Source organism: Taudactylus pleione, unplaced genomic scaffold, assembly GCF_031769625.1.
Source record: "Taudactylus pleione unplaced genomic scaffold, aTauple2 ptg000276l, whole genome shotgun sequence".
Classification (NCBI taxonomy): domain Eukaryota; kingdom Metazoa; phylum Chordata; class Amphibia; order Anura; family Myobatrachidae; genus Taudactylus; species Taudactylus pleione.
This window is the reverse complement of record NW_028284678.1, coordinates 14,142,878-14,170,692: the sequence shown is the minus strand read 5'-3', so window position 1 is coordinate 14,170,692 and position 27,815 is coordinate 14,142,878. Positions and strand designations below refer to the sequence as shown.

General features: G+C 48.5%; 1 protein-coding gene across 10 annotated transcripts in view; it reads right to left on the bottom strand.

The window, feature by feature from the left end:
- GRIK1 (glutamate ionotropic receptor kainate type subunit 1) overlaps positions 1-27,815 on the bottom strand; it is a 547,486-nt gene that overhangs the window by 327,867 nt on the left and 191,804 nt on the right. For all 10 annotated transcript variants that reach the window (XM_088481658.1, XM_088481656.1, XM_088481659.1 and 7 more), the window contains exons 2-3: positions 6,099-6,266; positions 4,219-4,476 (exon numbers count right to left, since the gene is read on the bottom strand). In XM_088481658.1, coding sequence (XP_088337784.1) covers positions 4,219-4,476; positions 6,099-6,266 — 426 coding nt within the window. The remainder of the gene's footprint in view (positions 1-4,218; positions 4,477-6,098; positions 6,267-27,815) is intronic.

The window sequence follows — 27,815 nt, the reverse complement described above, 5'->3', positions numbered from 1 at the left end:
AATGTATGTGCAGGGGCGGCTTTTCAGGCTCAGGGGTCTATTTACTAAGCAGGAGACAGAGTGAAAAGTCATAAGAAAGTGATAAGGTGCCAGCCAATCAGCTCCCAACTGTCATCTCACAGGCTGTGTTTGAAAAATGACAGTTGGGAGCTGATTGGCTGGCACCTTATCACTTTCTTATCACTTTTCACTCTGTAGCCCAACACTGCTTAGAAAATAGACCCCTCAGTCTTGAAATCATAGCATTGTGTGCTTATTTTTAATCCTGCGCTTGTGCATTAGAGTCATGCATTAACTCTATCGCGTCAGCACTAAGACGATGCAACACAGGAGCAGGAAAGTTCACCGGAGGAGTGAGTTGTGCAAGAACGATCTCTGGTGACAGTTATATTGATACATGGCAGCCAAACACGTCTTGCATCGCTGCGATAAGTAGCGATGCAGTTTGGGTCTTTGCGCTGAGACAAAGGGCTTGTTGAAACATAGATCTCATTATGTGGGGTACACACCTGACCAGTGGCGGCTCCAGAGGTGAGGCTGCAGCGCAGTCCAGATTTCAAATAGGGGAGACACACCAACTGCCACCCCAAACGCTGCCAAACATAGATGGCTGGGACTCACTGGCAGTTGGTGTGACTCCCCTATTTGAATTTTGGACTGCGCTGCAGACCCACCTCTGGAGCCGCCACTGCACCTGACCGATCCAGCGGCCGGCCAACCGTCCCGCCAACCGAGCGACGGATTTGGTAAGCATACACACCCGCAGATGCACTGAACCATATATCGTTCGTAGGCTGTACAAACCATATATCCTGCAGTGTGTACCCAGCTCCAGAATTTACAGTATGTTTCCATATTTGTGTTAAAAAAAACAAAACGTTACCTTTGTGGATATTGGGGGAGATGCACTAAGCCTTGAATAATTATAAAGTGGAGAGTTCTAAAGTACCAACCAATCAGCTCCTTACTCCCATTTTTCAAACACAGCCTGTAAAGTGACAGTTAGGACCTGATTGGTTGGTACTTTATCACTCTCCACTTTATTGCCTTGCTACAATTTCCATAATCTCTGTCTCTCTCTTATGCCGTCTCCAGCCCACAGTCCATTGTCAGTAATTATTGTCTTGCAGTGATGATTTTATTTGTAGCAACATAACAATCTCACTAATAACAGGTTATGACATGTCACATCTAAAGCATGTTAAAAGCAAATCCCTTCTCTCCGAACACCTGCTAATGTAGTTACTAAGGCATTTGAGAGAATTCAGATAAAGATCAAGTGACTAAGGGCCTGATTCAGCATGGATCGCTATTGCGAAAGTGCACGCAGATGGACGATTGTTGCGTACTGCGCATGCATCGCAGTGCGCGAGTTAGCATTGCGATTACCAGGGGCGTTTCTAGTGAGGAAGGGGCCCATGTGTAATCTCTGGCCCTGATTCAGAGCCGGACGCTCTGACAGAGCGCTCGCTCTGAATCAGGGCCGTCCTTAATTTTTAGAGCGGCCTCCTGGCCACTCGTATAGCTGTGAGTGACCACCCACAGCTATAGCGAGCGGCCAATAAGATGGTCGCGATGGTCAAGACCATCGTGACCATCGGTCTTGCGATGAGCACCCTTGTGGTAGGGTTTTGTTGTCGCAAGCCCTGGAGTGCGTTCGGCTCTATCAGAGCCGAAGGCACTCCCACTGACATCACTTGTGATGTCAGTGGGGCCGGTCCCAGACGGTAGGCGTTCCCATGGGAAAGCCTCCGTCTGGGCAGCCACGCCCCGGCCAGGCCCGCCAAGAGCCCCAGTAATAGGGGGGGTGGCCTAATCGCGGGAGGTGTGGCCACGCCCCCTTGGTAACAGGAAAAAAAAATAAGGATTTTTCAGCGCCGCAAAGCCAGGGGGGACGCGATAAGTGTGATCGCTCCCCCCACAGGCATAGGAGACTGCTGTGGCTGTTGCTCCAACTGCAGCCTGGGCCCGGGTAATCTGTACCCGCTCCCCACCCTCTCGGCGCCCCTGCCCCCGGCATGCCCACCAAAGGGGCTTGCTGACACTCACCATCGACAGCACGCCCCCTTTGGTACGAGACCCAGAGCGACGTCTAGCCCGTCGCTATCCGGGTCTCGTGCATGCAAGAGACCGGGTCATGCGCATGCGCACTGGGCCAACATCGACCCGCTTGCGAGCGCTCAGCGCTCGTGAGCGGATCTGAATCATGCAGGCGGCAGTGCACTGAGCTGTGCGCGACCAGCGCCGGAGTTATAGACTCTGGGTACTAGAGTGTGCTCAAAGTCTATAGCGGATGCCATTTTCCCTGTACTGCGCACGTGCAAACGACAGGAAAATGGCTGCCGCGGCCATTTTCCAGACGTTTTTACAGTGACGGACCCCCGTGCCGACGTGGGACTCCGGAGAGGTAAGTATATTATGGGTGCAGGGTGTGCACCCATTATAGATACGCCCCTGGCGATCACTCTGCGTTCACCTATGCAGATACAAAGCCATTGCAGACTGAGTGACGTCAGTTCAGCGTTTGGGGGTGGTGACAGGGGAGTGGTCGGAGAAACGCAGACGTGCCTGTCCATTTGAACTTCGTTGCATGAGTGTGCATAAATTAGCCCCTACGACAGCGCACGCAGCTTGAGTGCTCACTGCGTGCGACGAGGTTAGCAATTTCTGAGTAAGGTCTGACCTGTTGTAATTGTGCGCGAGGGGCCGATGTTACTCGATTTTCCCGATGTATACACAGGATTGCAAGGTATTACGGATGTGCGAAAGCGGTAGTGGGCGTCTCTATGCCGGCTTTGGGAGTCTCTACAATAGCTTTGCGATTGCAGCCATTGGCATATTTTCGCAGCAATGCGTAATCGCAGTTGAGATCGCAATAGCATTCCTTAATGAATCAGACCCTAAGTTGTTTGGATCACAAATTCAAAACTTTCTTATTCTGCTACAAATATGCAATTCATTGATTCAGAAATATGTTAATAAATGATATAACATTGGGAAAACCATGTTTTTGATACTGTGCAAGTGTTGTGTGTGCGACAGTGCACTATGTATTTTTATATGGATGACATAGGAGTCCGTACTAGCTACATTAACAACACACACACGTTAATGGCCTGGCAGTGTCTGTTCTGTAGAACTGCGCCAGTGCTGGTTTGTTGGCTACCCAAAAATGTAAATTTTATTTCCCCCTTATGTACTGTATGTGCATCACATAATACATAGGCATAGACAGATGGCTGAAATACACACAGGGCGCCCCCATCAGGTGATCATGGAGGGTACACCTGTAACTTGCCTGGGCCTTCAAAGGTACAACGCGGGGAATCCCATCAGAGACAGAGCTTTCTCCTTCACTTCCACTCATTGGTAGCCAGAGTGTCCGAGTTTAAATAAGTCTCAGCTAAGTTTTAGTCTCCAGAAAAATGGCTGCCACTTATACAACTCAGTCAGTAATAGAGACACACTGTAATGTGGAACTTAATTCATCTGACCCTAGTCAAAATATTATCTAGCAACTGTCCCTTAAATGCCAGGTATTAAATCTTCCACAATGTCGATTGTTAACTCAGAGCCGTAGCAGAGAGTGTATATACCTTGTGCCAGGACACTATGACCGAGCAGGAAAATATATACCGGACATGTCCAAAGGACACGCCCTGTGCCTTTCAAAGTAGTGATGTTCCTCTCCAGGCACCCCACAAAATAGAAACAGATGCCATGGGGGCAACAACCGAGCCGCCCCATTGTCATTGCTCTCTGGGTGATGGCATTGGTCACACACCCTTCCATAGGGCCCTGCGTCAACTTCTAATCCAAAAATCACTCAAACAAGCCTAATTAATTCAATTGTAACTACCGCAGGGAGACTACACCGAGCGGATCTGCGGCCATCGATGATCATCGATCCGTCGGCGCATCGGGGAAATCGAATATGTAAAAAATCCTTGACTTGACAATTCTGACTATTTTCGGGTCGGATCAGGGAATCAAGATTGTCCAACATGTTAGATTTTCCCGATTCCTCATCCCCACCATCGGCAGAATTGGGAATTGCGGCAATCAATCGCTGATGACTGTGCCCCATTGGACAAAATTGTTGCACATTCCTAGAAGACCAGCCTGCAGTACAATGTGGCCGTATATATGTGATATGTGGTTAAACCTACAACCCGTCTAAGTCATATGAGTATTAACAGTTTAGGTGATGATGGGTACCTGTACTGTCTTCATACACCACGGTAACAATCTTCCAGCTGTAATGTAACACCAGGTCCAGCACTGCTCGGCTGATTGCAGCATAGTCTGGGTGGAGGTTGATAAAAAACAGGTCTTTATTATCCACTGAGGGGTGTTTCCATCGTGTTTGGATATGGGGTACCTCCAGAGCATTGCAGATAGATTGGACAGCGCTGACTGAGGAGCTGTGCGATGGTCCAAATAATGCCGCCACGCCAAGAGCAAGCTGGTCACAGGCTGAGGAGAAGAAATGGAATACTAAGTGAAGAAAATATATATTAGTTTCTTCGTCTGGGCTTATATCTGTGTTATCAGCTAAAAGAGACACTTTATCATTACATAGTTAGGAGGTATCAGCTGACAAATGGTGATCCAGTATAGTAATATAACAGCTTGGAAAGGTGCAATAATCGCCCATCCAGTCTCCTCCTCTCACTCTAGGGACGTCAGCTGGCAAAGGCTGGGTCATTATAGTAATGTAACCACATTCAGCAGCTGCAAGTATAATCTTTGCCAAGAAAACTAATGACACCTGTTTTATTTTTTGTTCTGAAAATGATGTTGCCTTTGTTCCAATATTGCCCATGCCTTATACTGTATGTCAGCGGTCTATCCCTTTATCCACACTAAGGGCCTCATTTAGATTTAGGAGCACATCCAGCTAAAGGGTAAAAAAAACCAAAGCAAATTTGTTTTTGATGCAGGGAAAATGCCTCCTGCTCTGTCATGTAACACACAAATACTGGATGGTTAATTTTATACTGATATATAGAGATGAGCAAGGACCTGTACCCCTCCCAGCTCTAAATCAGTCTGTGCATGTTAGATGTGCCCCCCAAATTCTAGGTCTTAAAGTGTGATTCTCCCAATGGACTCCTCCAGCATTGCAGAGATAAATACAGAAAAAGTGTGTAACGGATAGGTGAGCTATATGGGAAGCTGCCTATAGACCTTTGGTGCAGTGGTATCACCTAAAAACTCCACAGAATAAGAACAAATTAAAAAAATATCACCAAATTGATCCACTGGGCGCTCTAAACAACTGCAATTTCTTCAAAATACCCCACTCATGGGTTCTCAATCAAATGACGGCACTCAAACAAAGAAAAGAAAATAATATCATAGCATAATACAGTCTGTATAAATTGTATTATTTCTTTTCTTTTTTTGAGTGCCATCATTTCATTGAGAACCCATGAGTGGGGTATTGCAGAGATAGTTTGTATACACGTGTCCACTACAACTATCCCCAAATCGCGACGAATAGCGCTGTTTGAATCTGATTCAGAGATGGATGGAATTGCAGAGCTGCACACAAGCGGCTATATAATTCCGTCCATCTAAAATACAAATGCAGCTGGTGGTGTATGTAGGAAACAGACCCCCTCCTTGCTGCATCTGCGACCGCAGCGCTGCCACCGAGGTCACAGCCTGGGATCACTATAGCGAACGATGGTCACAATGGTTACTTCGTTGGTCAGGCTGGAGAAGGTGAAGCTTACCGCAGCCTGGCCAGGTCCTGGCACCTGCGAGGCCAAGAAATTTGTGTCCTCCCTGGCCTTGTCCCTCCTGGAAAACAGGTCGTCACGCCCCCGTTTCTGGGAATGGTGGCCAGCCTCGACCCCACTCCCTCCCCCAGCAATTGAAGTAGCATGTAAATCATGCTGCTGCTTGGGGGGGGGTCTGTGAGGGAGATAGCAGGACCCGTTCTGCACATGCAAACGCAGACTCCCAAACATTGGAGATGTGCGCTAACTATTGAGTTGGCGTACATCAACGCCTCCAATATTGAGTGCAGCCATATTTTGAAGTCTCGGCATAAAAATTCAAAATAACTGAAAGAACTAAGAAAGAATTACCTCTCCTGGATGCCTCAAAGCTGTCAAAGAGGTTGATTCTCTGGATGTCATAGGTGAGTGTGGTGTTGGGCATCAGCGTTCGGTTCCTGTTTATATTGGTGACTGCAAACTTGAAGGCTAGTTCTTCAACATTAATTGGCTCATTTTCCTGTGTCTCAAAAATCCCTCCTGTGGGAAAGAGATAAACAACATGGCTGTAATTGTAACATCAATAGTACAAAGTACTGTTGACAGCAGTTCAATGTCAATAGCAGGTGAAGTTGTGTTAGCCCAATGTCTATAGGTCACCACAAGAGAGGGACATTTTATTAGTTCCAAAGCCCATTTTACAATGTGCTCCTCCCATTTGCTCCTGCTTTGCATACAGGCAACAAGCATCAGATCTGATAAATTAGATTTTCAAGTGCAATGCCCTCTCTACTAGGGATGCCCATCGGTAGTTTAACCATCGATGGTGCCTTCAGTTGATGACCTTGATGGCATGAAACCATTGATGGTGAACCATTGGTAGTTTGTACTGATCGATTGCTGACCCTGTTGTTGGGAAAGACATTGAAGGAGGCAAGATTAAGCTCCAATACCCTGGCACCGAGGGAAAAAAATGTTGCTGCCTTCTGTGCCATTGATGGCGGAGAACCATTGGATCATCGATGGTCAATGTCCTCTATAATCTCTACCCTTTATCTTATATCTGCATGTCCTTCATTTGCCTTGTATGAACCAACTTTGAAATAAAGCCAGAGATCCTTTCTGAAGAGAAAGTTAAAATGGCTGACATAGGCCCTCATTCAGAGCAGTGCGCTCTGAGCAGAGCGCACGCTCTGAATGAGGGCCGTGCTCCATGAAAATGGAGCGTCCTCCTGGACGCTCGTATTGCTGTGGGTCACCACCCACAGGCTATACGAGCGTGCATTGTGATGGCCGCGATGGTCGTGACCATCGCGACCATCGAAATTGCGAGCCGGAGCCTGCGGTTGAGGTTTTCAACCGCAAGCTCCGGAGTGATTTTGGCTCTATCAGAGCCAAAATCACTCCCACTGACATCACTAGTGATGTCAGTGGGCCGGCTTTTGACGGGAGGCGTTCCCGTGGGAACGCCCCTGTCCGGGAGGCACGCCCCCGGCACGCCCACCAAAGGGGGCGTGCTGTCAATCAACATTGACAGCACGCCCCCTTTGATCGGACACAACGAGCGAAGGACTTTCCTTCGCTCGTTGCGTCTGGCGCATGCGCGCGACGGAGCTCCCTCCGTCGTGCGCATGCTCAGTCCATAACATCGACCCACTTGCGAGCGGACAGCCGTTCGCGAGTGGGTCTGAATCAGGCCCATAGTGCGTTGCACTGGGATTGTCAACTGGAAGTCTGCAGTGTCTAGAGAACAACCTTCCCTCACATTTACAACTTTATCTAAACTGTTCTCAAACTTTTAAATATATATTTGTGAATGTTTTACTAATAATTCTTTCCTATAAATTAACTTGTATCTTCAGTTTAGTACACCTTAAAGTGGACTGCATACAATAGAGGTAGCCATTTTGCGATATTCATGAGAATTCAGCCAATCAGTGTACCTCATGAATATACGTCTGTCTTATGAGTCAGGCGGTGCCTCAGTTGTCGCTGTTTACTAGTCAATGGATAAGCCTATCGGTTGAACCCACTATATGGCTGCCTCCAATGTTGGGTTGACAGATTCACTTAAAAAATATATTTTCTTTTAACAGCCACTTCCAGTCTACAATTTAATTTTTTTCTAACTTAAATGTTGACAAAGATTTGGTCAATTCAATGCAACGACACAGAGTTAGTACTTTGTGGAGCAAAAAATGAAATATATGACTTTGTTGATACAAAGGTGATGTTAATGGTTGGGATAATACATGGCCTGCTGTAAATGATATTGCTGTCTGGAGCCAGTGAGAAGTTCTGTGACCACATAAAAGATGTAGGCTGAGTATATTTAACAATCACAAAAATCTGAGGTGTCTGCAACGATTTATAATAATTTACAAATGGAACATGTTACGGTGTATTAGTATGTGGATTATACCTTATACAGGTTGGGTCTCCCATGTCCAAAATGCTTGGGACCAGGGGTATTTTGGATATCGGAATATTCTGTGTTTTGGAATATTTGCATACCATAATGAGATATTTTGGGAATGGGACCCAAATCTAAACACAGAATGCATTTATGTTTTATATACACCTTATACACACTGGACCTCATTCAAAGCCGCTCGCAAAATGCGAGCGTTCGCTCTGAATGAGGACGGCGGCTTCTCTGTAAAGCGTCGGCCTCCTGGCCGCTCGCTAAGCTGTGGGTGACCACCCACAGCTTTAGCGAGCAGCCAGGTTGATGGTCGCGATGGTCAAGACCATCGCGAACATCGGGGTTTGCGACGAGACCCTTGTGGTAGGGTCTTGTCTACAGCAAACCCCAGTGAGCTTTTGGCTCTAATAGAGCCGGAAGCTCACCACTGACATCACGAGTGATGTCAGTGGGACTGCCCCCAAACGGCAGGCGTTCCTTCGGGAACGCCTCCGTTTGGCCAGCCACCCCCCCCGCCCCGCCTACAAAACGGTGCGAGCTGTCGATCACCATCGACAGCCGCCCCTTTTGTAGTGAGCCCCGGAGTGAAAGAATTTCTCTCTCGCTCCGGGGCTTGCACACGCGCAGTGCGGCAGCTGCGTGTGCGCAGGGCCTCAACGTCGACCCAAGTGCTCAGCGCTTGCGAGAGGGTCTGAATGAGGCCCACAACCTGCAAGTAATTTTATTCAATAATTTTGTGGCTCAATCAAAGTTTGTCTTTATACATGAAATTCATTTATGTTTCATATACACCTTATACACAAAGCCTGAAGGTAATTTTATACAATATTTTTAATAATTTTGTGCTTTAAACAAAGTTTGTGTACATTGAAGTATCAAAAAACAAAAGTTTTACTAGGTCAATCAATGTAAATCCATATTTCGGAATATCCGTATTTCGGAATATTTGGATATGGGAGACTCAACCAACAAATTTGACTAATGAACATTTAAGTTATGACATCGGAAATCACCAATTTTAAGCAATGACGATATAACAGTAGTTTATGTATGTAAAATATATTATATTAAGGGGGCAGGGCCTGTACATTCAGTTCATTTATTGTTGCTGAGTAGCCCCCCGATAGTAAAGTATCCAACCCTCGTAACCCTGGACCTACTTTCCATAGGAAGGAGCAGGGTTTTGGGAACAAACGCCATCTGAAGATAGCGAAGGTTCCCGCTGTCATGCTCCAAAATTTTTTCTAATTTTCTGAGCTTGATGAATTTAGGTTCCCATACTATTGTGTGGGGACAGGAGAAAGTAGGGGATATTCGTGAAATCTCCTGCGTTACCGTTATAATGAATGGCCAGATACTTAATTTCTACAAAAGTAGGTGAAAATGTTTAATTTTTACCTAATTTGTAGAAATTAAAGGATGATGAATAGACACCTAAAAAATTATGACATATGGTAAGAACTTACCCTTGTTATCTCTATTTCTACGAAGTCCATAGGGTTCCACAGGATACCTTGGGGTATAGGTGATGACATCAGGCATCGGGCACCATAGAGTTAAGTTTTCAGCCTCCCAGGATGCACTAGGGTCCCCCTCCTATACCCCGCCCCCGAGCCAAGGCATCTCAGTTACGTACCAAGCCATAGGCCAGAGGAGGAGAAGGAAGAGAGAGAAAAAAGATCTGGACACACACAAGAATTACATTCTCACCAAAGGGGGACGGAAAAACCGGTGACCAGAGTAAAGCCCATCTGCAGCACAGGTGCGACAGGGCGGGAGTCCTGTGGAACCCTATGGACTTCGTAGAAATAGAGATAACAAGGGTAAGTTCTTACCATATCTCATATTTTCTACTTCAGGGTCCATAGGGTATCCACAGGATACCTTGGGAATGTCCCAAAGCAGTATCCTTCAAGGGTGGGGACGCTCCTGTGCTGAAAGGAGAATCCGCCGCCCAAAGGAAGCATCCTGAGAGGCAAAGGTGTCAAACGCGTAATACCTCACAAATGTATGGACCGAGTACCACGTGGCAGCCTTGCAGATCTGTACTGCAGAGGCACCACGTTGAGCAGCCCACGAAGGACCCACAGACCTAGTGGAATGAGCCCTCACAGAGGATGGAACCGGCAGGCCCTCATGAAGATAAGCTTCTGAAATGGCCATACGGATCCAAGCTGCCAAAGTTTGTTTTGAAGCAGGCCAACCCTTTTTACGGAAGCCATAGAGGACAAACAAGGCGTCCGACTTCCTAAACGAAGAAGTGCGGTCAACATAAGTCCTTAAGGCCCGCACAACATCCAAAGTGGCCTCACCCACTGAAAGACCAGGTGAGTTAAAAGTCGGCACAACGATTTCTTCGTTAATATGAAACCAGGAAACAACTTTGGGAAGAAATTCAGGACGAGTGCGCAGCACTGCCCTGTTCCCATGAAAAATCAAGAAAGGGGGTCTACAAGAGAGAGCCCCTAAATCAGAAACACGTCTGGCCGAAGCGATGGCCGGAAGGAAAACAGTCTTAGCTGTTAGCCATTTAAGATCCACTGAGCCCAGTGGTTCAAACGGCGATCCCTGGAGAGCCCTCAGGACCACAGCCAAATCCCAAGGCGCCACAGGTGGAACAAAAGGCGGCTGAATTCGCAGAACACCTTGCATAAAGGTGCGCACATCAGGGATTGTAGCAATCCTACGATGGAACCAGACAGACAGGGCAGAAACCTGCACCTTCAAAGAAGCAAGGCGAAGCTCATGGTCCAGTCCCGCTTACAGGAAGGCTAGCACTCTAGATAGACGAAATTCCCGAGGTGCATAACCTCTCGGTCGACACCACTGGAAGAATATATGCCACACACGATGGTATATTCTCGCGGAAGACGGTTTCCGAGCTCTTAGCATGGTTCGCACTACAGAGCTGGAAAAACCCCTGGACCTTAACAGGGCCGTCTCAACAGCCACGCCGTCAAAGACAGCCGAGTCAGGTCCGGGTGAAGACAGGGACCCTGTGACAGAAGGTCCGGTCGTAGCGGCAACCGCAGAGGACTGTCCACTGACAGACCCTGAAGGTCTGAGAACCAGTGCCGTCTGGGCCAAGCGGGAGCTATCAACAGAAGCGTCCCTCCTTCCTGTTTGAATTTCCAGATTACCCGCGGAAGAAGGTAAAACGGAGGGAACAGATAAGCGAACCGGAACGTCCACCGGACGGACAGAGCATCCACCAGAGACGCCTTTTCGTCTCTTGTGCGAGACCTGTACACCGGCAACTTGTTGTTGTGCCGGGACGCCATGAGGTCGATCTCTGGAAGACCCCACCTGTCCACCAGCAGTTGAAAAACGTCCGGGTGCAGGGACCATTCCCCGGATGAACGTTCTGGCGACTGAGAAAGTCCGCCTCCCAGTTTAGCACTCCCGGGATGAATATTGCTGATATGGCCGGGAGATTGCGCTCTGCCCATACCAGGATTCGGGACACCTCTACGAGAGCCGCCCGACTTCGGGTTCCTCCCTGTCGATTTATGTAGGCCACGGTGGTAGTGTTGTCCGACTGGACCTGCACTGGGTGACCTTGGAGAACCCGATGTGCCTGCTGGAGAGCATTTAACACCGCGCGGAGCTCCAAAATGTTTATTGGAAGCTCTGTTTCTGTCTGAGTCCACCTGCCCTGGAACAAGTGTGGACCCGAGACTGCTCCCCAGCCCTGAAGACTGGCGTCCGTTGTCAACAGGACCCAATTCGCCACCCAGAACGGACGACCTTTGTTGAGATGGGTCGTCTGCAACCACCAGGCTAGGGACAGGCGAACCTCCGGAGTGAGCACCATTGTCTGAGATTTCAGAGACTGAGGCAGTCCATTCCATTTGGACAGGATCAGGTGCTGCAGAGGTCTGGAGTGAAACTGGGCATATTCCATCATGTCGAATACCGACACCATGGAACCCAGTAACCTCATCGCCGAGTGCAGAGACACCTGGCGGCTTTGCAGACAACTGCAAGGCAGAGATCTTTTCCCCCGTCACAAAGATCCTTTGCTGTCCGGAGTCCAATAAGGCTCCGAGGTGCAGAATCCGCTGAGACTCAGGGTGGACTTCTGCCAGTTTATTAACCAGCCGTGCCATTGCAGTGCCGCAATGGTCAGGTCCAAGTGGCGTAGAAGGAGCTCTGGAGATCCTGCCATCAAGAGAAGGTCGTCCAAGTACGGTAACATGCGGACTCCCTGCAGCCGCAGGGAAGCCGCCATGACCGCCATCACCTTGGTGAAAACACGTGGTGCTGTCGCCAGGCCAAAAGGCAACGTCCGGAACCGAAAGTGTTCGTTGCGGATTGCAAACCTGAGAAACTGTTGATGACGTAACATAATAGGGACATGCAGGTGAGTGTCCTGTATGTCCAACAACACCATGTAGTCCCCAGGTTCCAGCGCCAGAATGATGGACCGCAGGGTCTCCATCCGAAACTTCGGCACCCGCAAAGACTTGTGGAGAGCTTTGCGGTTGAGAATCGGACAATATGACCCATTGGGTTTCTGCACCAAAAAGAGATTGGAATAGAAACCCTGGCCCCTCTGGGAGAATGGAACAGGCACTATAACTCCAGCCTGGAGCATAGTGTGCAAGACCTTCCGCAGTTCCAAGGCTTTGTTCCGGTCTGATGGCAGACCCGTGGTGAAGAATCGAGACGGGGGTCTGTGCCGGAAGGAGAGGGCGTACCCGTAAGAAACCACCTCGAGAACCCAAGTGTCTGTCGTGGTGACTGACCAACACCGGGCGAACTGCAGCAGGCGGCCTCCCACTTTGGGATCCCCCAAAGGGAGGCCCGGACCGCTAGGCCACAGGCTTGTCATCTGGCTTAGGGGCCGGACACCTGGTACTCCAGGCCTGCTTCCGGGGCTTGGCCGATTTTTTTGGGCCAGCCTGTCGGGGAAAGGATTGTGCTTTAGGCCTACCCTGGGCCCTATAGGGCTGAAAGGAGACATGCCGATTTGGCTGCCGCCAGTGTGGCTACAATTTTGTCCAGGTCCGGACCAAATAGAACTTCTCCATTAAAAGGCAACGCTTCCAAGCCCTTTTTGGAATCAGCGTCCGCCTTCCAAGATCGCAACCATAAGGTGCGACGAGCAGCTACAGCTGCCGAAGAAATCCAAGACGCCAGAGTACTGATATCTAAGGCCGCTTCGTTAATATAAGTGGCTGAATCCCGGAGATTGCCGATCAACTCCGTCTGTTCAGCCGAACAGTCGGAATCGAAGGACGCCTCCAAAGTGTCAGCCCAGCGCTCCATAGCTCTGGCAACCCAACAAATGGCCATAGCCGGCCTAGCTGCCCCCCCCCCCGCAACGGAATAAACGGACTTTAGGCAGATCTCCACCTTGCGGTCAGTAGCATCCATTAGGGAAGACATGGATGGCATGAGTAATGTGGCACTACGGACTAGGTGTGTCACATGAGAATCCACCTGTGGAGGGGATTCCCACTTAGAAAAATAATTATCCGCGAGCGGATAAGCCACCGCCAAACGCCTCTGCGGCTGGTATCGTCTGCCAGGCTGTTTTCACGCCTCCTCTAAATGGTCCACCAACTGACCCGAAAGAGGAGACACTGTGGCGTCACCCTTAATATCCTTAAAAAAGGCATATTTAGATTTGGACACCGGAGGCTCTTCGACCTCAATCACCAAAGCTGTGCGGACTGCCCGAATAAGTTCAGGAATATACACCTTGGACCTAGCGTCTGCCTCCTTAGTACGGAGAGGTTCCTGGTCCGAAAGATCCAGAATCTCCCCATCATCAGACGTTACGTCGTCATCCTCATAAGGAGCAGACAGAGACGCCACCGGCCGTTTATGTGGCCGCAACACAGACTCCCCTTGTAACACATCCGACAAGTGCTGAACAGAACTAGTCAGGGAATTAACCCACGCAGGCTCCTGAGAGACCGGGGGAGGGGAAACAGGGAGACTGTGGGGTACCATCAACTGCCTCGGGAAACCCTGCATGGGTGACGACACCACTGACTGCTGGGACAATCCCATCTGTGAGAACGCGGGCTGCGGAGCTAACTGGCCCACCAGGGTTGTAAGCGCCTTGGCGAAACAAGCCCAGGGCAGCTCCTGTACCGGTGCTGTGACCGTAATTGGCCGCGCCAATAAATAACACTGCCGGCATAGCCCCTCCGCGTTACCCTCCCCCTCCGCTACAGGTACTTTACACGTAGTACACTGAAGCTGGAGAGGAAAGTCACTCTCAGACATGATGGAAAGTATGTGACCCCTCTTACCAATACTTGTTAGTATAGCGAGAGACCACCCTGCAAGCACCGCACCGCAAGGGCTTTAGCAGAAAGAACAGGGACAGTGATAAGGCTGATAGTAAGAAATAAAAAGTACAGGCAGCAGCGCTAGCACAGTCACATACAATGCACAGAAAAATAAATCCTGCACTATCAGCGCTGATACTCAACTACACAGACACAGAGTCTGGTAGGACACAGCGCTGCATACACAGACCTGACCAAGCGGAGGAGAGGTATGCGGGGGGACCCAGGCCACGATGCCTCCGATCTTAGGCTTCCAGCAGCGTTCACGATGCGTTACAGAAGATGGCCACCGAGGAGCATAGAGGAGGCTGGCCTAGGGGAGGAGCGCTGCCACAGGGCCAGTCGGCGTGTGCAGAAAGGGCTGCGTGCAGCGGGGGAGGCGCCGGCTGTGGGACAGGGAAGGCACGCTCCCCTGGCATGCATTTAACCCCTGGGATGCCGCAGCGCTACCGCTCTGCCGCGGTCCGCTGTCCCAGGGGGTTAGTGGAAGCGCAGGTTAATACCTGGCTCCACGCTGCAGCCAGTCCCCAGGGAGCCCCCTGCCTGGGGACTTCGGACCATGTTCAGCAGGGTCCCACCGCGGGACCCCTGCTGCTTACCTTTGCCCCCCTTAGATCCGGCCATGGTCCAAAACATCTGGGGTCACCGCTAGCTGTGACCCCAGATGCTTACCAGCATTCCCGGATCGGTACCGGCGTTCTGGTACCGGCGGGGTGTAGGGAAGACAGCATGGACGTCAGTATTGACTGTCCATGCTGTACTTCCAGATGTGCAGCCACAGCTGCATGAAGAAAACTTCAGGGGCTCTACTAAGCCCCACTCTAGCAGGTACATCCGACTCCGGCCGGGCACCAAACGAAACTGAGATGCCTTGGCTCGGGGGCGGGGTATAGGAGGGGGACCTTAGTGCATCCTGGGAGGCTGAAAGCTTAACTCTATGGTGCACGATGCCTGACGTCATCACCTATACCCCAAGGTATCCTGTGTATACCCTATGGACCCTGAAGTAGAAATATCTAAATAATCTGTAATATTGATAGTAAATATCTATAGAACCTGACTACTGTACATGTTTAGAATTGGTGCATCTTAATCTCGTTACTACAGTATTTATATGGAGAAAATGTGTGTTATACAGGGTCTGATGGGCCGGTCCGATTGCCTGAAGACCTGGCCAGGAAGCCCTGCATTTTGGCACTCTGTCGGGAGTCAGGACGTGATGCGTGGCCACACACCTATGATGCAGAGCCACGCCCCCTTTTCTTGTGCACATAGCATGCCGGACCAGTTCTTGGCCCCAGTACGTCCCTGGTATAATAAGAAATAAAACCCCTTACTGTTATTTACTATAGAGATTAGAATTGACCTAATCCTTTTCAGATTTCGGTCACCTGTGTTTTTCATTGTAAAATTTAATATGACCACAGAACGCCAGGGTGACTTAATAACCATATATTATCAACTATATAATTGACTATCCTGATGTTGAATTGTAATATGCAAATTACAGTTTGAATTTGGTTGGATATTCAGCCAATTATACATTAAGTGCATTCCTAGTTGTATTATGCAGTCTGCAATTCTTATAACAATCACGTCTCCGTGCACTGACATTTGCTTTCCAGGGCATACGTGTCAGAAGCCTGCACTCCAACTAGACAGCATTTCATATTGATCATCCCACGTGTCTCTTTTTCTCTAAATGGTTTAGGAATTTTCATTTCCTCGCTCCCTCTCTCCTGTGTATCAGCCAGTGCTGGGTTAGAATGTAAATTTCAATATAATACGAGTGTGAATAAAGCAAAGTTCGTCCAGAAATGTAGACTCTAAACCTGGCTTGATCATTGTTTTGCAGATACCGTGAATTTGTAGGTTGAGCACTAAAATATGTAACCACCATTCCATAGGGTAAATTTCTGCATGGTCTCGGAATTCAACATAATAAGATATCTATTCCAAATAGCCTACGAACTGTGGGCTTTACACTCAACCAATAAGTGTAAGAATGTACAGTATATTTTTCAAAAATGCCCAATATAATTGGCAATGGAATGGAGTATACAGATCTATACAAAAAAAAAATCTCACTCTTAGAACAGTCTACAATCTTATATAAAATTAATTGGTCTGTTTGTTGTCTGTCCGGTTATGCATTCGGACACTCTTGCACTGATTGAGATGAAACCAATGCATGGTGGTCCAGATGGTTCCTGGCCAAGTTTTGGTCGGGTTAGGGTCCCGGTTGGACCTCCCATTGGTGTACGCTGGGCAGAACTTTGACCCGGGGAGCCTGATTTGAGTCTTCCACTGGATGGATTTGGACGAAAACTTCCCAGAGTGGTAACATTGGATCAAAAAAAGACATACTTGGGGGTTGAAGTCCCGGTCGGACCTCCCATTGTTGTACACTGGGCAGAACTTTGACCCGGGGATGATGGGCAGAACTTTGACAGGGGGAGCCTGTTCTGGGCCTTCCACTGGCTGGCTTTAGATGAAAACATCACAGAGGGGTTGTGGTCCCGGTTGGACCTCATGGCGGAGTGCGTTGGGAAGAACTTTGACCCAGGGAGCCTGTTCTGGGCCTTCCACTGGATGGATTTGGTGCCAACACATAATAAAACGTAATAACTTGAAGATTTAAACCCGTGCAACGCAGGGTACTTCGGGATGCGACGACTGGAAAGCCGACTGACTAAATCCCGGCGTCTAAATCTCAACGCAGAACTAAAGACAGGCGTCGAAATCCTGACGCCGGATTCTAGACAGACGGCTTCACGATTGAAGGTAAGCCGGGCACCGTTAGCGCCTAGCTGTGGGGGGGGGGGGTTAGGTTTAGGCACCCCTGAGGGACTTAGGGTTAGGCACCACCTCGGGAGGATTAGGTTTAGGGTGTGGGGAGGGGGGTTAGGATTAGGCACCACTGGGGGGAGGTTAGGCACCACCCCGGGAGGGTTAGGTTTAGGATGCGGGGAGGGAGGGGTAAGTTTAGGCACCACCGGGGGGGTTTAGGGCTAGGCACCACTAAGGGAAGGTTAGGGGGGGAGAGGGGAGGGTTAGGGTACTTACCAGCCCCAGTCGGGATCTTCAGCATTCAGGCTTGCGGCGTCGGTATTTAGACAGACAGTTTCCCAGCAGTCGGCATTAAACCAACCCGGTACTGCAGCTATTATCTCAAATTAGTTCAATAGTTATAATCTATAATTCGGACCTAGTGTTAGTGGTCTATTAATACCTCACCTTCACCAGGTTGCTTTATTTGCTATTGAGATTGGTAGTTGCAGTCAAATATTTTTAAAGTTTAGTTTTAGTGAATTATAAAGGGTACACCTATTTTTCATGGAAGTTATGCTACTTAAAAGTAGAGATGAGCGGTTCGGATTCTGTGGAATCCGAACCGCTCCGAACATTGGGGATCCGAGTCCACCCGAACCCTGTTCGGGTGTTCACCGCCTGACTCGGATCCCCGTTCGGGGCCGAACGGCGGCCGCCTGATGTCGGATTCTCACTAGAGAATCCGACATCAGGTCTCCTCGCGTGTAGGGCAGAGCGCAGTGATAGCGCTCTGCCCTACACAGACACAGACACACAGCCGCCAGCGGCAGCTGTGTGTTTGTTACAGCAGCCAATGAGAGTCACACAGACTCTCATTGGCTGCTGCACGGAGGGAGCCGGCTGGAGCTCACACATGAGCTCCGTCTTCCGGCTCCCTCCTCAGCGTGTGACAGAGCGGACGGCGCGGGAGCGGGGATACAGGTAAGTTTTATTTTTTTTATTTTTTTACTTGTCAAAGGTCCGGGGGCGCTACTGGGGGGGGGGGGCTGCACTACTGGGGGGGTCTGCTACTGGGGGGGGCTATACTACTGGGGGGGCCATACTACAGAGGGGCCTGCTACTGGGGGGGCTATACTACTGGGGGGGGTCTGCACTACTGGGGGGGGGTCTGCTACTGGGGGAGGCAATACTACTGGGGGGGCCATACTACAGAGGGGCCTGCTACTGGGGGGGGCTATACTACTGGGGGGGGGTCTGCTACTGGGGGGGCCATACTACTGGGGGGGATCTGCACTATTGGGGGGCCATACTACAGAGGGGCCTGCTACTGGGGGGGGCTATACTACTGGGGGGGTCTGCACTACTGGGGGGGGTCTGCTACTGGGCAGGGCTATACTACTGGGGTGGCCATACTACAGAGGGGCCTGCTACTGGGGGGGGCTATACTACTGGGGGGGGTCTGCTACTGGGGGGGCCATACTACTGAGGGGCCTGCTACTGGGGGGGGCCATACTACTGGGGGGGCCTACTACAGGGGGGGCCATACTACAGGGGGGGCCCATACTACAGGGGGGGCTACTACTGGAGCAGCCTACTACTGGGGGGGCCTGCTACTGGGGCAGCCTACTACTGGGGGAGCCATACTACTGGGGGGGCATACTACTGGGTGGCATGCTAATGGGGGGCATACTACTGGGGGGGCCTGCTAATGGGGGACATACTACTGGGGGGGCCTGCTAATGGGGGGCATACTACTGGGGAGCATTCAACTGGGGGCACTGCATAGTGGACCGTACTACTAAGGGGACTGCATAGGGGGCCACTGCTGGGGGACATTGTGTAAGGGACACCGCTACTGTGGGCATTGTGTAAAAGGGTCACTACTGTGGGCATTGTGTAAAAGGGGCACTACTGTGTGTCGTAACATAAATAAGAGACACTACTTTATGGTGTAATGTGAATCAGGCCCTATGTGCGGTGTAATGCTAATAAGATTGTGCACTGTGACTCCTAGGGCCGTAGCCCACTTTGTAAACAAGTACTGTGACTCTGCTGGCCGTACCCCACTGGGTGGGTGCACTACTTTTCATTTCTGCCACTGCTGTGTGGCAATGTGTCATAGATGTGCTTTATACTGTGGTGTCTGTGTCGTTGTGCCGCTGCTTTGTCGCTTAGTAACCAGTCAGCTCACTGCAACCTTTGGCCAATAATGTTGAAAACAATATTATAAGCTGTGATATGGTCTAAATTGACTGGAAATTAATGTTATTGAGGTTAATAATACTCTAGGAAGAAAAAAAAGACCAATTTATGTGATTTTAGCTTTTTTTGTCAATTTTTGTAAAAAAATCCAAATCCAAATCCAAATCCAAAGCCAGTCACCGCAGTTTGGCAAATCCAAATCCAAATCCAAAGCCGGACGACGAATTAGAACCAAATCCAAATCCAAATCCGGCAAAATGGTCCGGCGCACATCCCTACTTAAAAGCCACAATTGAAAACTGAATAATGCAATTCGGTTACACTTTATACAGACATTGGACAATACACCACCCAACATGACCTGACCACTGGTCATGATCAAAATAAAGTTATATTGCAGTGGATCACAGACGCAGGGTCACACATGCGAGGATTCACAGACGCAGGGTCACACATGCAGTGGATCACAGATGCAGCGGATCACAGATGCAGGGTCACACATGCAGTGGATCACAGATGCAGTGGATCACAGATGCAGTGGGTCACATGCGAGGACTCACAGATACAGGGTCACACATGCAGTGGATTAGAAATGCAGAGTAATACATCCAGCAGGCCACACACACATACTTATGGTTGAACTCTCTTTTACTCTTCAGGCCAGTTACTGGTTGTTCAAGTTGTATACAACGCTAGATGCGTATAACTATGCATATGGCTATTATTAACGTGTGTTTATTTCCGTATATACAAAGCAGGACAACATCTGCATCAGTTTCTGTGAACATATACACATTGTACAGTGAGTGACTGTACAGCATGCTCCAACATCAGTGCTCTAGGCTGTAGTGTCACACCAGTGCTCTAGGCTGTAGTGTCACACCAGTGCTCTAGGCTGTAGTGTCACACCAGTGCTCTAGGCTGTAGTGTCACACCAGTGCTCTAGGCTGTAGTGTCACACCAGTGCTCTAGGCTGTAGTGTCACACCAGTGCTCTAGGCTGTAGTGTCACACCAGTGCTCTAGGCTGTAGTGTCACACCAGTGCTCTAGGCTGCAGTGTCCCACCAGTGCTCTAGGCTGTAGTGTCACACCAGTGCTCTAGGCTGTAGTGTCACACCAGTGCTCTAGGCTGTAGTGTCACACCAGTGCTCTAGGCTGTAGTGTCACACCAGTGCTCTAGGCTGTAGTGTCACACCAGTGCTCTAGGCTGTAGTGTCACACCAGTGCTTTAGGCTGCAGTGTCACACCAGTGCTCTAGGCTGTAGTGTCACACCAGTGCTCTAGGCTGTAGTGTGATGCTGTGAGTCCCTCGGCCCGACGCAAATCCAGGGAGGGGGCACAATCAGCGTGATCGCTCCCCCCACAGGCAGAGGAGACTGCTGCTGGGGAGGGAGTGGGGTATAGTCGCAGGAGGGGGGAGTGGCGTCGGACCCGGGTCCCTGCCGGTCCCCTCCAGCAAGTCCGGGCCCGGGTAACCAGTGCTCTAAGCTGTAGTGTGACACCAGTTCCCTAGGCAGTAGTGTGATACCAGTGCTTGAGGGGCCTATTCATCATCACTTCATTTTCACAAAAGCATATGAAAATTAACATTTTCACATAATATTGTAAGAAATAATTGTCAGGGTCATTCATCAAGTTCCGAAAAAGCTTTTTTTTCGGAACCTGATGGTGTTACTGAACGCCATCCTGAGATGGCATTCAGCCCACGATAATCTTAACAGGCTGCTGTTTACACAGAGAGAGATTTACATGGCAGACACTGCAGAGCGATCTATTCAGATCCCTCCCTGCTGTGTTTGCACTGCCGAGTCCTGGAGCTGAGAGCTCCAGACATATGACCCGGACTCACCGAGAGAACACAGACGTGCTGGGGTGGGTAGAAGATGCGGCAGCTCTGGATCGTATACCCACCAATGCGGGAGAGGGGAGGTGCTGAGCGGACATTGGACACCCGTGGGGGCACGGGGGGTGCATTGTCCATCCGCGGGTGGGGGCGGCTGGTGATCGGACAACCGCGGGGGTGATTGGACACCTGCGCGGAGGGGCCGCATAGGACCCCAGCGGGAGTAGGTGGGGCCAAGATTGGCCTGGGATAGACACCGGTTGGGAAGAGGAGAGACGGAGCAGCGTCTGCAGGTAGGGAGAGGAGATACAGGGAGCAGGGACTGCAGGCTGGGTGAAGAGAGAGGGCTCTAGATAAATGAGAAAAGTATCACAATTCAGAAAGAGCTGACTCCGCAAAAAGAACAGCTTTTCGGAAGTGATACTTTAGTTATTGAGTAGAGATGTGCGCAGACCACCGTGTTTTGGTTTTGGATCTGTATCTCCCCTGGTTTTGGATCTGGATCTGGTTTTGGATTTTTTTCCTTGATGTTTTGTTTTTTGGTTTAAGATCTGTATTTTTTCCAAAAAATGATATAAAACAGCTAAAACCACATAATTTGGGCCTATTTTTGTTCCTACAGTATTATTAACCTCAATAACAATGATTTTCAGGCATTTCTAGGCATTTTTAACCACTTCAAAGCTCACAATATTGATTTCACTATTTTTCACCAATATAGGCCAAAGGCTGCAGCGAGCTGGCTGGCTAAAGTAAGCAACAGAGCAGCGGCACAAACGCACGGCAGTTTAAAAAAATATAGGACATCTATGAAACATTGCCACATAGCAGTGGCAGACAGGATGGCAGTTTAATAAACCATAATAATGTCAGTCGGCAATGCCCCAAATTGTGCCAAATGTAAAGGAAAGAGGTGCAAGATGGAATTGTCCCTCCCACCCACTCTTATGTGGGATATAAAAAGGACATGCACAGTTTAACAAACCAAGCACTTTAGCCACTAGGACTGACACTTTCGCGGCTGAACTCCTTGGTTTGTTTGGGCCCCCACAAAACATTTTTTGGAAGGACTACCTTCAATTATTAAGGAGGAGGTCGCTTATGAGGGTGTTGGTAGTGGAGATTGCATGTGCTGGTCCAAACTGCTGGTAGCTGATACTGGACTGTTTGTTATTAATTTACAAATTATTATAATTTTTTCAAACAAATTGCATGAACTTCGCTGCAAATGACGTAACAGGGAGGAGGTGCCTAGATGGTCAACGTCCCTTCCTCTGCTAATTTTGGCTTTGCAAATGGAACAAATGCCTTCACAACTGTTGTCAGAATTTAGATTAAAATAATTCCACACCCAAGACGTGGCTTTTCTGGCTTTTTTATCATGAGCAAGAACTGATGCCACTGGTGGCTGATTTACGCAAACATCCTCATCATCCTCATTAGCAATGGATAGGACACAAATTACCCCCTCATCCTCCTTTTGCACTTCCTACACACTATCATCCTCATTTTCTTTTATTTTACCATCTAATACTAGCACAGCCGTCATGGCGTCAGTGATCTGCTGTGAAACTGGGTGACAGCTGTTATACTTACTTCCTCTATTAAAGGACTGTTTAATAGTGAATTGTTTTTTTAATTACTACTAGTAGTAGTCTTCTTGGTCCCTTTCTGGGATGAAGATCCACCCCCAGTGGCAGCAACAGGCATAGCACTCAAGGATCCTTCTGAAGAATCACAGATGGAGACGAGTCAGTCATGCTTATGAAATTGGAAGCAGAACTACTTCTGATCATGATTGAGGATGTTTTATGATGATGCAGGTGTTGGTGGTGGAGATTGCAGGCACTTGGATCCAGAGAGAAGGGAGCAGCTACTGTGGGTGACACTGGACTGATTGTTGTGTTTTTTGTCCCCAAAGTTTTAGAATTTGAAATACCCTTTCCAATTTGATGAATGCGCTGCACATGACGTAACAGGGAGTAGGTTCCTAGATGGTTAAGGTCCTTACCTCTACTCAATGTTACTTGGCAATGGTTACAAATGGCTTGGCAAAGGTTATCTGGATTTGGCTGGAAATAATTCCACACATGAGAAGTGGATATGTTGGTCCTTTGCCCAGGCATGGCAACAATGGGATTTCTCCCACCATGGGCAACAACTGTTGCCTGATTTACAGTTTTTACAGAAACATCCTCTGGAGCAACTTCCTCATCATCATCATCATCAACATCCTCATCATCCTTGTTATCACCAACTACGTAAATATCCACCTCATCCTCCTCGCTCGTGCAATTCCACAGAAGCATCCTCGATTTCTACGTCAGCATGTTGACTTGTGCTGCTCATCCCCACATTTGCAGAGGGCACACAAATGGTGGAAGGAGGATCCTCTTCATGTACAGTATTAGAAAGGTCAGGTTCACACATGGCAACCGCGGACACACTTGGACTCTCCTCTGGGATCTATGACTTTTTGGAGACAATTTACATTTTTTTTGTACCTCTTTTACAAGCAGAAGGGCTTAAATCACCACAACTATAACCGCCAGTCATAAATAAAGGCCAAGGCCTTATTCTTTCCTTGCCACTTCGTGTAGTGAATTGCATATTGCCAATTTTTTGTTTCTCTAAAGCTGACTTAGCTTTAGATTTTTTTTTCTCTAACAGGGTAAAAGTTGATTTTTACATGGCCTGAGTTAAGCCCTGGTACATCGGCCTTCATAGATGACGTTCACGGCCTTTAATCATCATCATGACTGCTGCCAGCAGCTAAAAAACTGATATGTGGATCCTGCTCTCCTGTCATGTGACTGTCCTCCATACTCAATGCGGTTTTACAGCAGTGTCACCAAGCAATAATAGTGCAGCTAAGTTGCGGCTAACGAACACAAATACACAGAGAGCCCCCTGAATGAGGCAGCAGCCTCTTGATAAATGACACAGGCAGCACAGCACCCCTGCGTACGTAGATTGCTGATAAGTGTGGCAAACACGCACACAGAAAAAATTGTTAGGTGAAGAGCACCCCTGAACGAGGCAGCAGCCCCTTGATAAATGAGACACAGGCAGCAAAGCACCCCTGCGCACCTACGTTGCTGATAAGTGTGGGCACACACAAAAAATAGTTTTTATTTTTTTCACACTGGGGGTGAAGAGCACCCCTGAAAGAGGCAGCAGCCCCTTAATAAATGACACAGGCAACACCCCTAGTGCAACTACGTTGCGGATAAGTGGGGATTGTTAACACGCACACACACAGGGAAAACAAATATTTTTTATTAAAATTTTTGGGGGGCACTTGGGGGGGAGAGGACCCCTGAATTAGGCAGCAACCCTTTGATAAATGACACAGGCAGCACACCTGCGCACCTACGTTGCTGATAATCAATGTGGCTAACGCACACACAGAAATAAAATATATTTTTATTTTTTTCACATTGGGGGTGAAGAGCACCCCTGATGGACAGAGGACAACACAGCAGAACAGCCAGCCAGCCCCTATGGACAACAGCCAGCCCCTATGGACAGGACAACAGCCAGCCAGCCCCTATATGGATTATGGACAACAGCCAGCCAGCCCCTATGGACAACAGCCAGCCAGTCCCTATGGACAAGACAACCTCACAACAGCCAGCCAGCTCCTATATGGACAACAGCCAGCCCCTATGGACATTAAGCAGCCAGCCCGAGTGACAACACAACTGTAGTCAGCCCCTATGCACAGCAGCACAGGTCCCAGCTCCCTCCCTCTTCACTCTCCACAGCAAGAATGAAAACTGGCGTTGATCGTGGGACCTTTTATGCAATTCAAAACCTGCGAGAATCCGACAGCAGGATGATGATGTTTTTCCTCGTTTTGAGATCCAAGTCAGGCGGGAAAACCCGAGCTGGCTCGAATCTGACTCGGATCCCCTAAGTTCGGGTGGGTTCGGATCTCTGAGATCTGAACCTGCTCATCTCTATTAATGAGGCATGATAAATGCCTCCGAACATGGGTCGTAATGCGCATGCGCCAACCAGTCATTGCGGTCGGAAATCGAGCGCTCGCAAAATAGCGAGTGTCTGCTAATTTGAGTGACAGGATGAGGCGTTTGTGGGTGGTAACAGGGGAAAGTGCTTGAAAATGGGGAGTGGTGATCCGAACGCTGGCATGCCAAACGGTCAAAACAGGCGTTTTAAGGGTGTGCATAATTAACAAATCATCATCGACCACGTCACTTGGTTGTTTCTTAGCCTGAACTGTTCGCATGATTGCGGTAGGAAAATCCTACCACAAGCACTGCGAGCAGTTCAGACGCCTTTCGATGTACTCGATTAATCAAATAAATAGCGGAGATGACGTATGATGCGAGCGGCCAGGGGGTGTCTTTACAAAATAGCGAGCGCATGTTTCGTTCGCTCGCTCAGAGGCGTCAACAGACCGCAAAGAGTGAGCGCTCAATTTAAATAGCCGGCCCCTTTTTCTGAACGAGCGAGCGCAAATAGTGTCCGGCTCTGAATCAAGCCCAGAGTGAAAAGTGATAAGAAAGTGATACGATGCCAATCAATCAGCTCCCAACTGTCATTTTTCAAACACAGCCTGTGAGATGACAGTTGGGAGCTGATTGGCTGGCACCTTATCACTTTCTTATCACTTCTCACAGTGAGTCTCCTAACACTGCTTAGTAAATAGACCCCATTGTCATTTTAAAATAACAATGAACACTGCTGTGAAGTTGCTGTTAAAGTGCTTTTTATCAGACATTGGTCTATTTATCAAGCAGTAAAAAGTGTGGAAAAGTAAACCAGTGGAGAAGTTGCCCATAGCAACCAATCAGCTTTCAAGTAACATTTATCAAGTACAGTCTATAAAATAATAGGTAGGAGCTGATTGGTTGCTATGGGCAACTTCTCCACTGGTCCACTTCTCCACACTTTTCACTGCTTGATAAATAGACCCCATTATCCATTCATTTTACCTTACTGATACCTGGACTTTAGTATAGTGATGCAAAATTGCAAATTGCTTATTAAATTTAAATCTAGTTTATAAAAAAAAATTCCAGCACTTAAACCTAACTGTACCTGCAATACAGCTTTTGGTGCATGTAATGCGGAGCAGGGTGAAATGGGGTAACTAAGTAAGAGGCGGACACTGCATGTGTGTCATAACACTGATGTAGATTACTGTGAATAATGATTCCTCCTCTGAGTAGGCCCAGCTTATCCAGGGTTCCCCTGAGCCAGGGCCAGATTAACAATGGGGCGGATGGAGCTACAGCTCCAGGCCTCCAAATAAAAATAGGCCCATCAACATGACAGAATGATTACCAGCTGCCTAACTGGCCATATTTTTTAAGTATTTAAATAGTTTTTCTAGTCCCCCGTCCTCCCCAAAAAAACAAAATTATGCAATTTTTCTATTTCTATGTAGTTAGGGAGACATTGTGGTTATAGTTTAGGGAGTGTATACACCAAGGGGACTCTGACCACAGCCACACAGCACCGTTCACAGCTCTTCCCCTTCTCAGTATAGGCCCTTGAATATTTTCATCTCCAGGCCCATTTGGGCCTTAATCCGGCCCTGCCCTGAGCACAGGCATAAATCCCCACTGGACAACAACTCTAGGTTAATATGTCTATATTCAGGACTATTAAGGGCTTATTTAAAAAAAAAAAAAATGCTGTATGGCCCCATAAACTATCATTTCTTATCACTGTGATAAGAAATGATTTTCTGTACCTGTTTACCATAAAACTCCTGCCGGTACAGTGGCTCTGATTAACAGGGAAATTCAATGAGGGACAAATCGGCTATGCTGCACTTACAGTATGGTAGCACCGGACTCACGGATTCTTGTTTGCAGCCTCTCAAGACTGTGTATTAAGCCTGCGAGTCCGTGGTGAAATCAAGCCACGAGAGTGGGCGAGATAAGGTGCCCTTGCCGGCGTTTCCACACTATTGAACAGCAATTCGCCCTTCCCCCTCTTGGCTAATTTGATCGACCCTTAAGAGTCTGTCTCGGCTATCACTTTACTTCTGGGTTCCGATACAGCATTGCACATGGAGGAGCATGGAGCCAGGTGGGGAGGCATCAGAAATTCCCTCTCTGGCGATCCATAGAGACAGAAAGACGGACCCCATCTGTAGTGCAATTAGCTGCTGAGGCCAAGCTCTGAGAAGAAAAGCTTTTTGGAGCTTGGTAAATTGGCCCAGACCGTAGCCCTCATTGAGGATAATGGGGACAGCAATATTCTACATTACTTAGTGAATGCGGGAGATATGTCTGATAACTTCTGCATTCAGTTTACAATAAACTACTAAAGAAAAGTGTCTTTACAATTATTCATCTTAGAAGAATTTTCAAAAAGAGATAACTTCATACTGTAGTTGTCAACTGTCCCTAATTTCCAGGGATAGTCCCAGAGATTTGTCCATGGAAATCTCCCCATGTTTCAATGCTCATGTAATAAAATGAAAGGAACTTCGTATGATGCGGATTATACTGTAGTGCTCCGAGGACGGGTGTGGGTAAAAGCCGGAAACATAGTAAATGCAT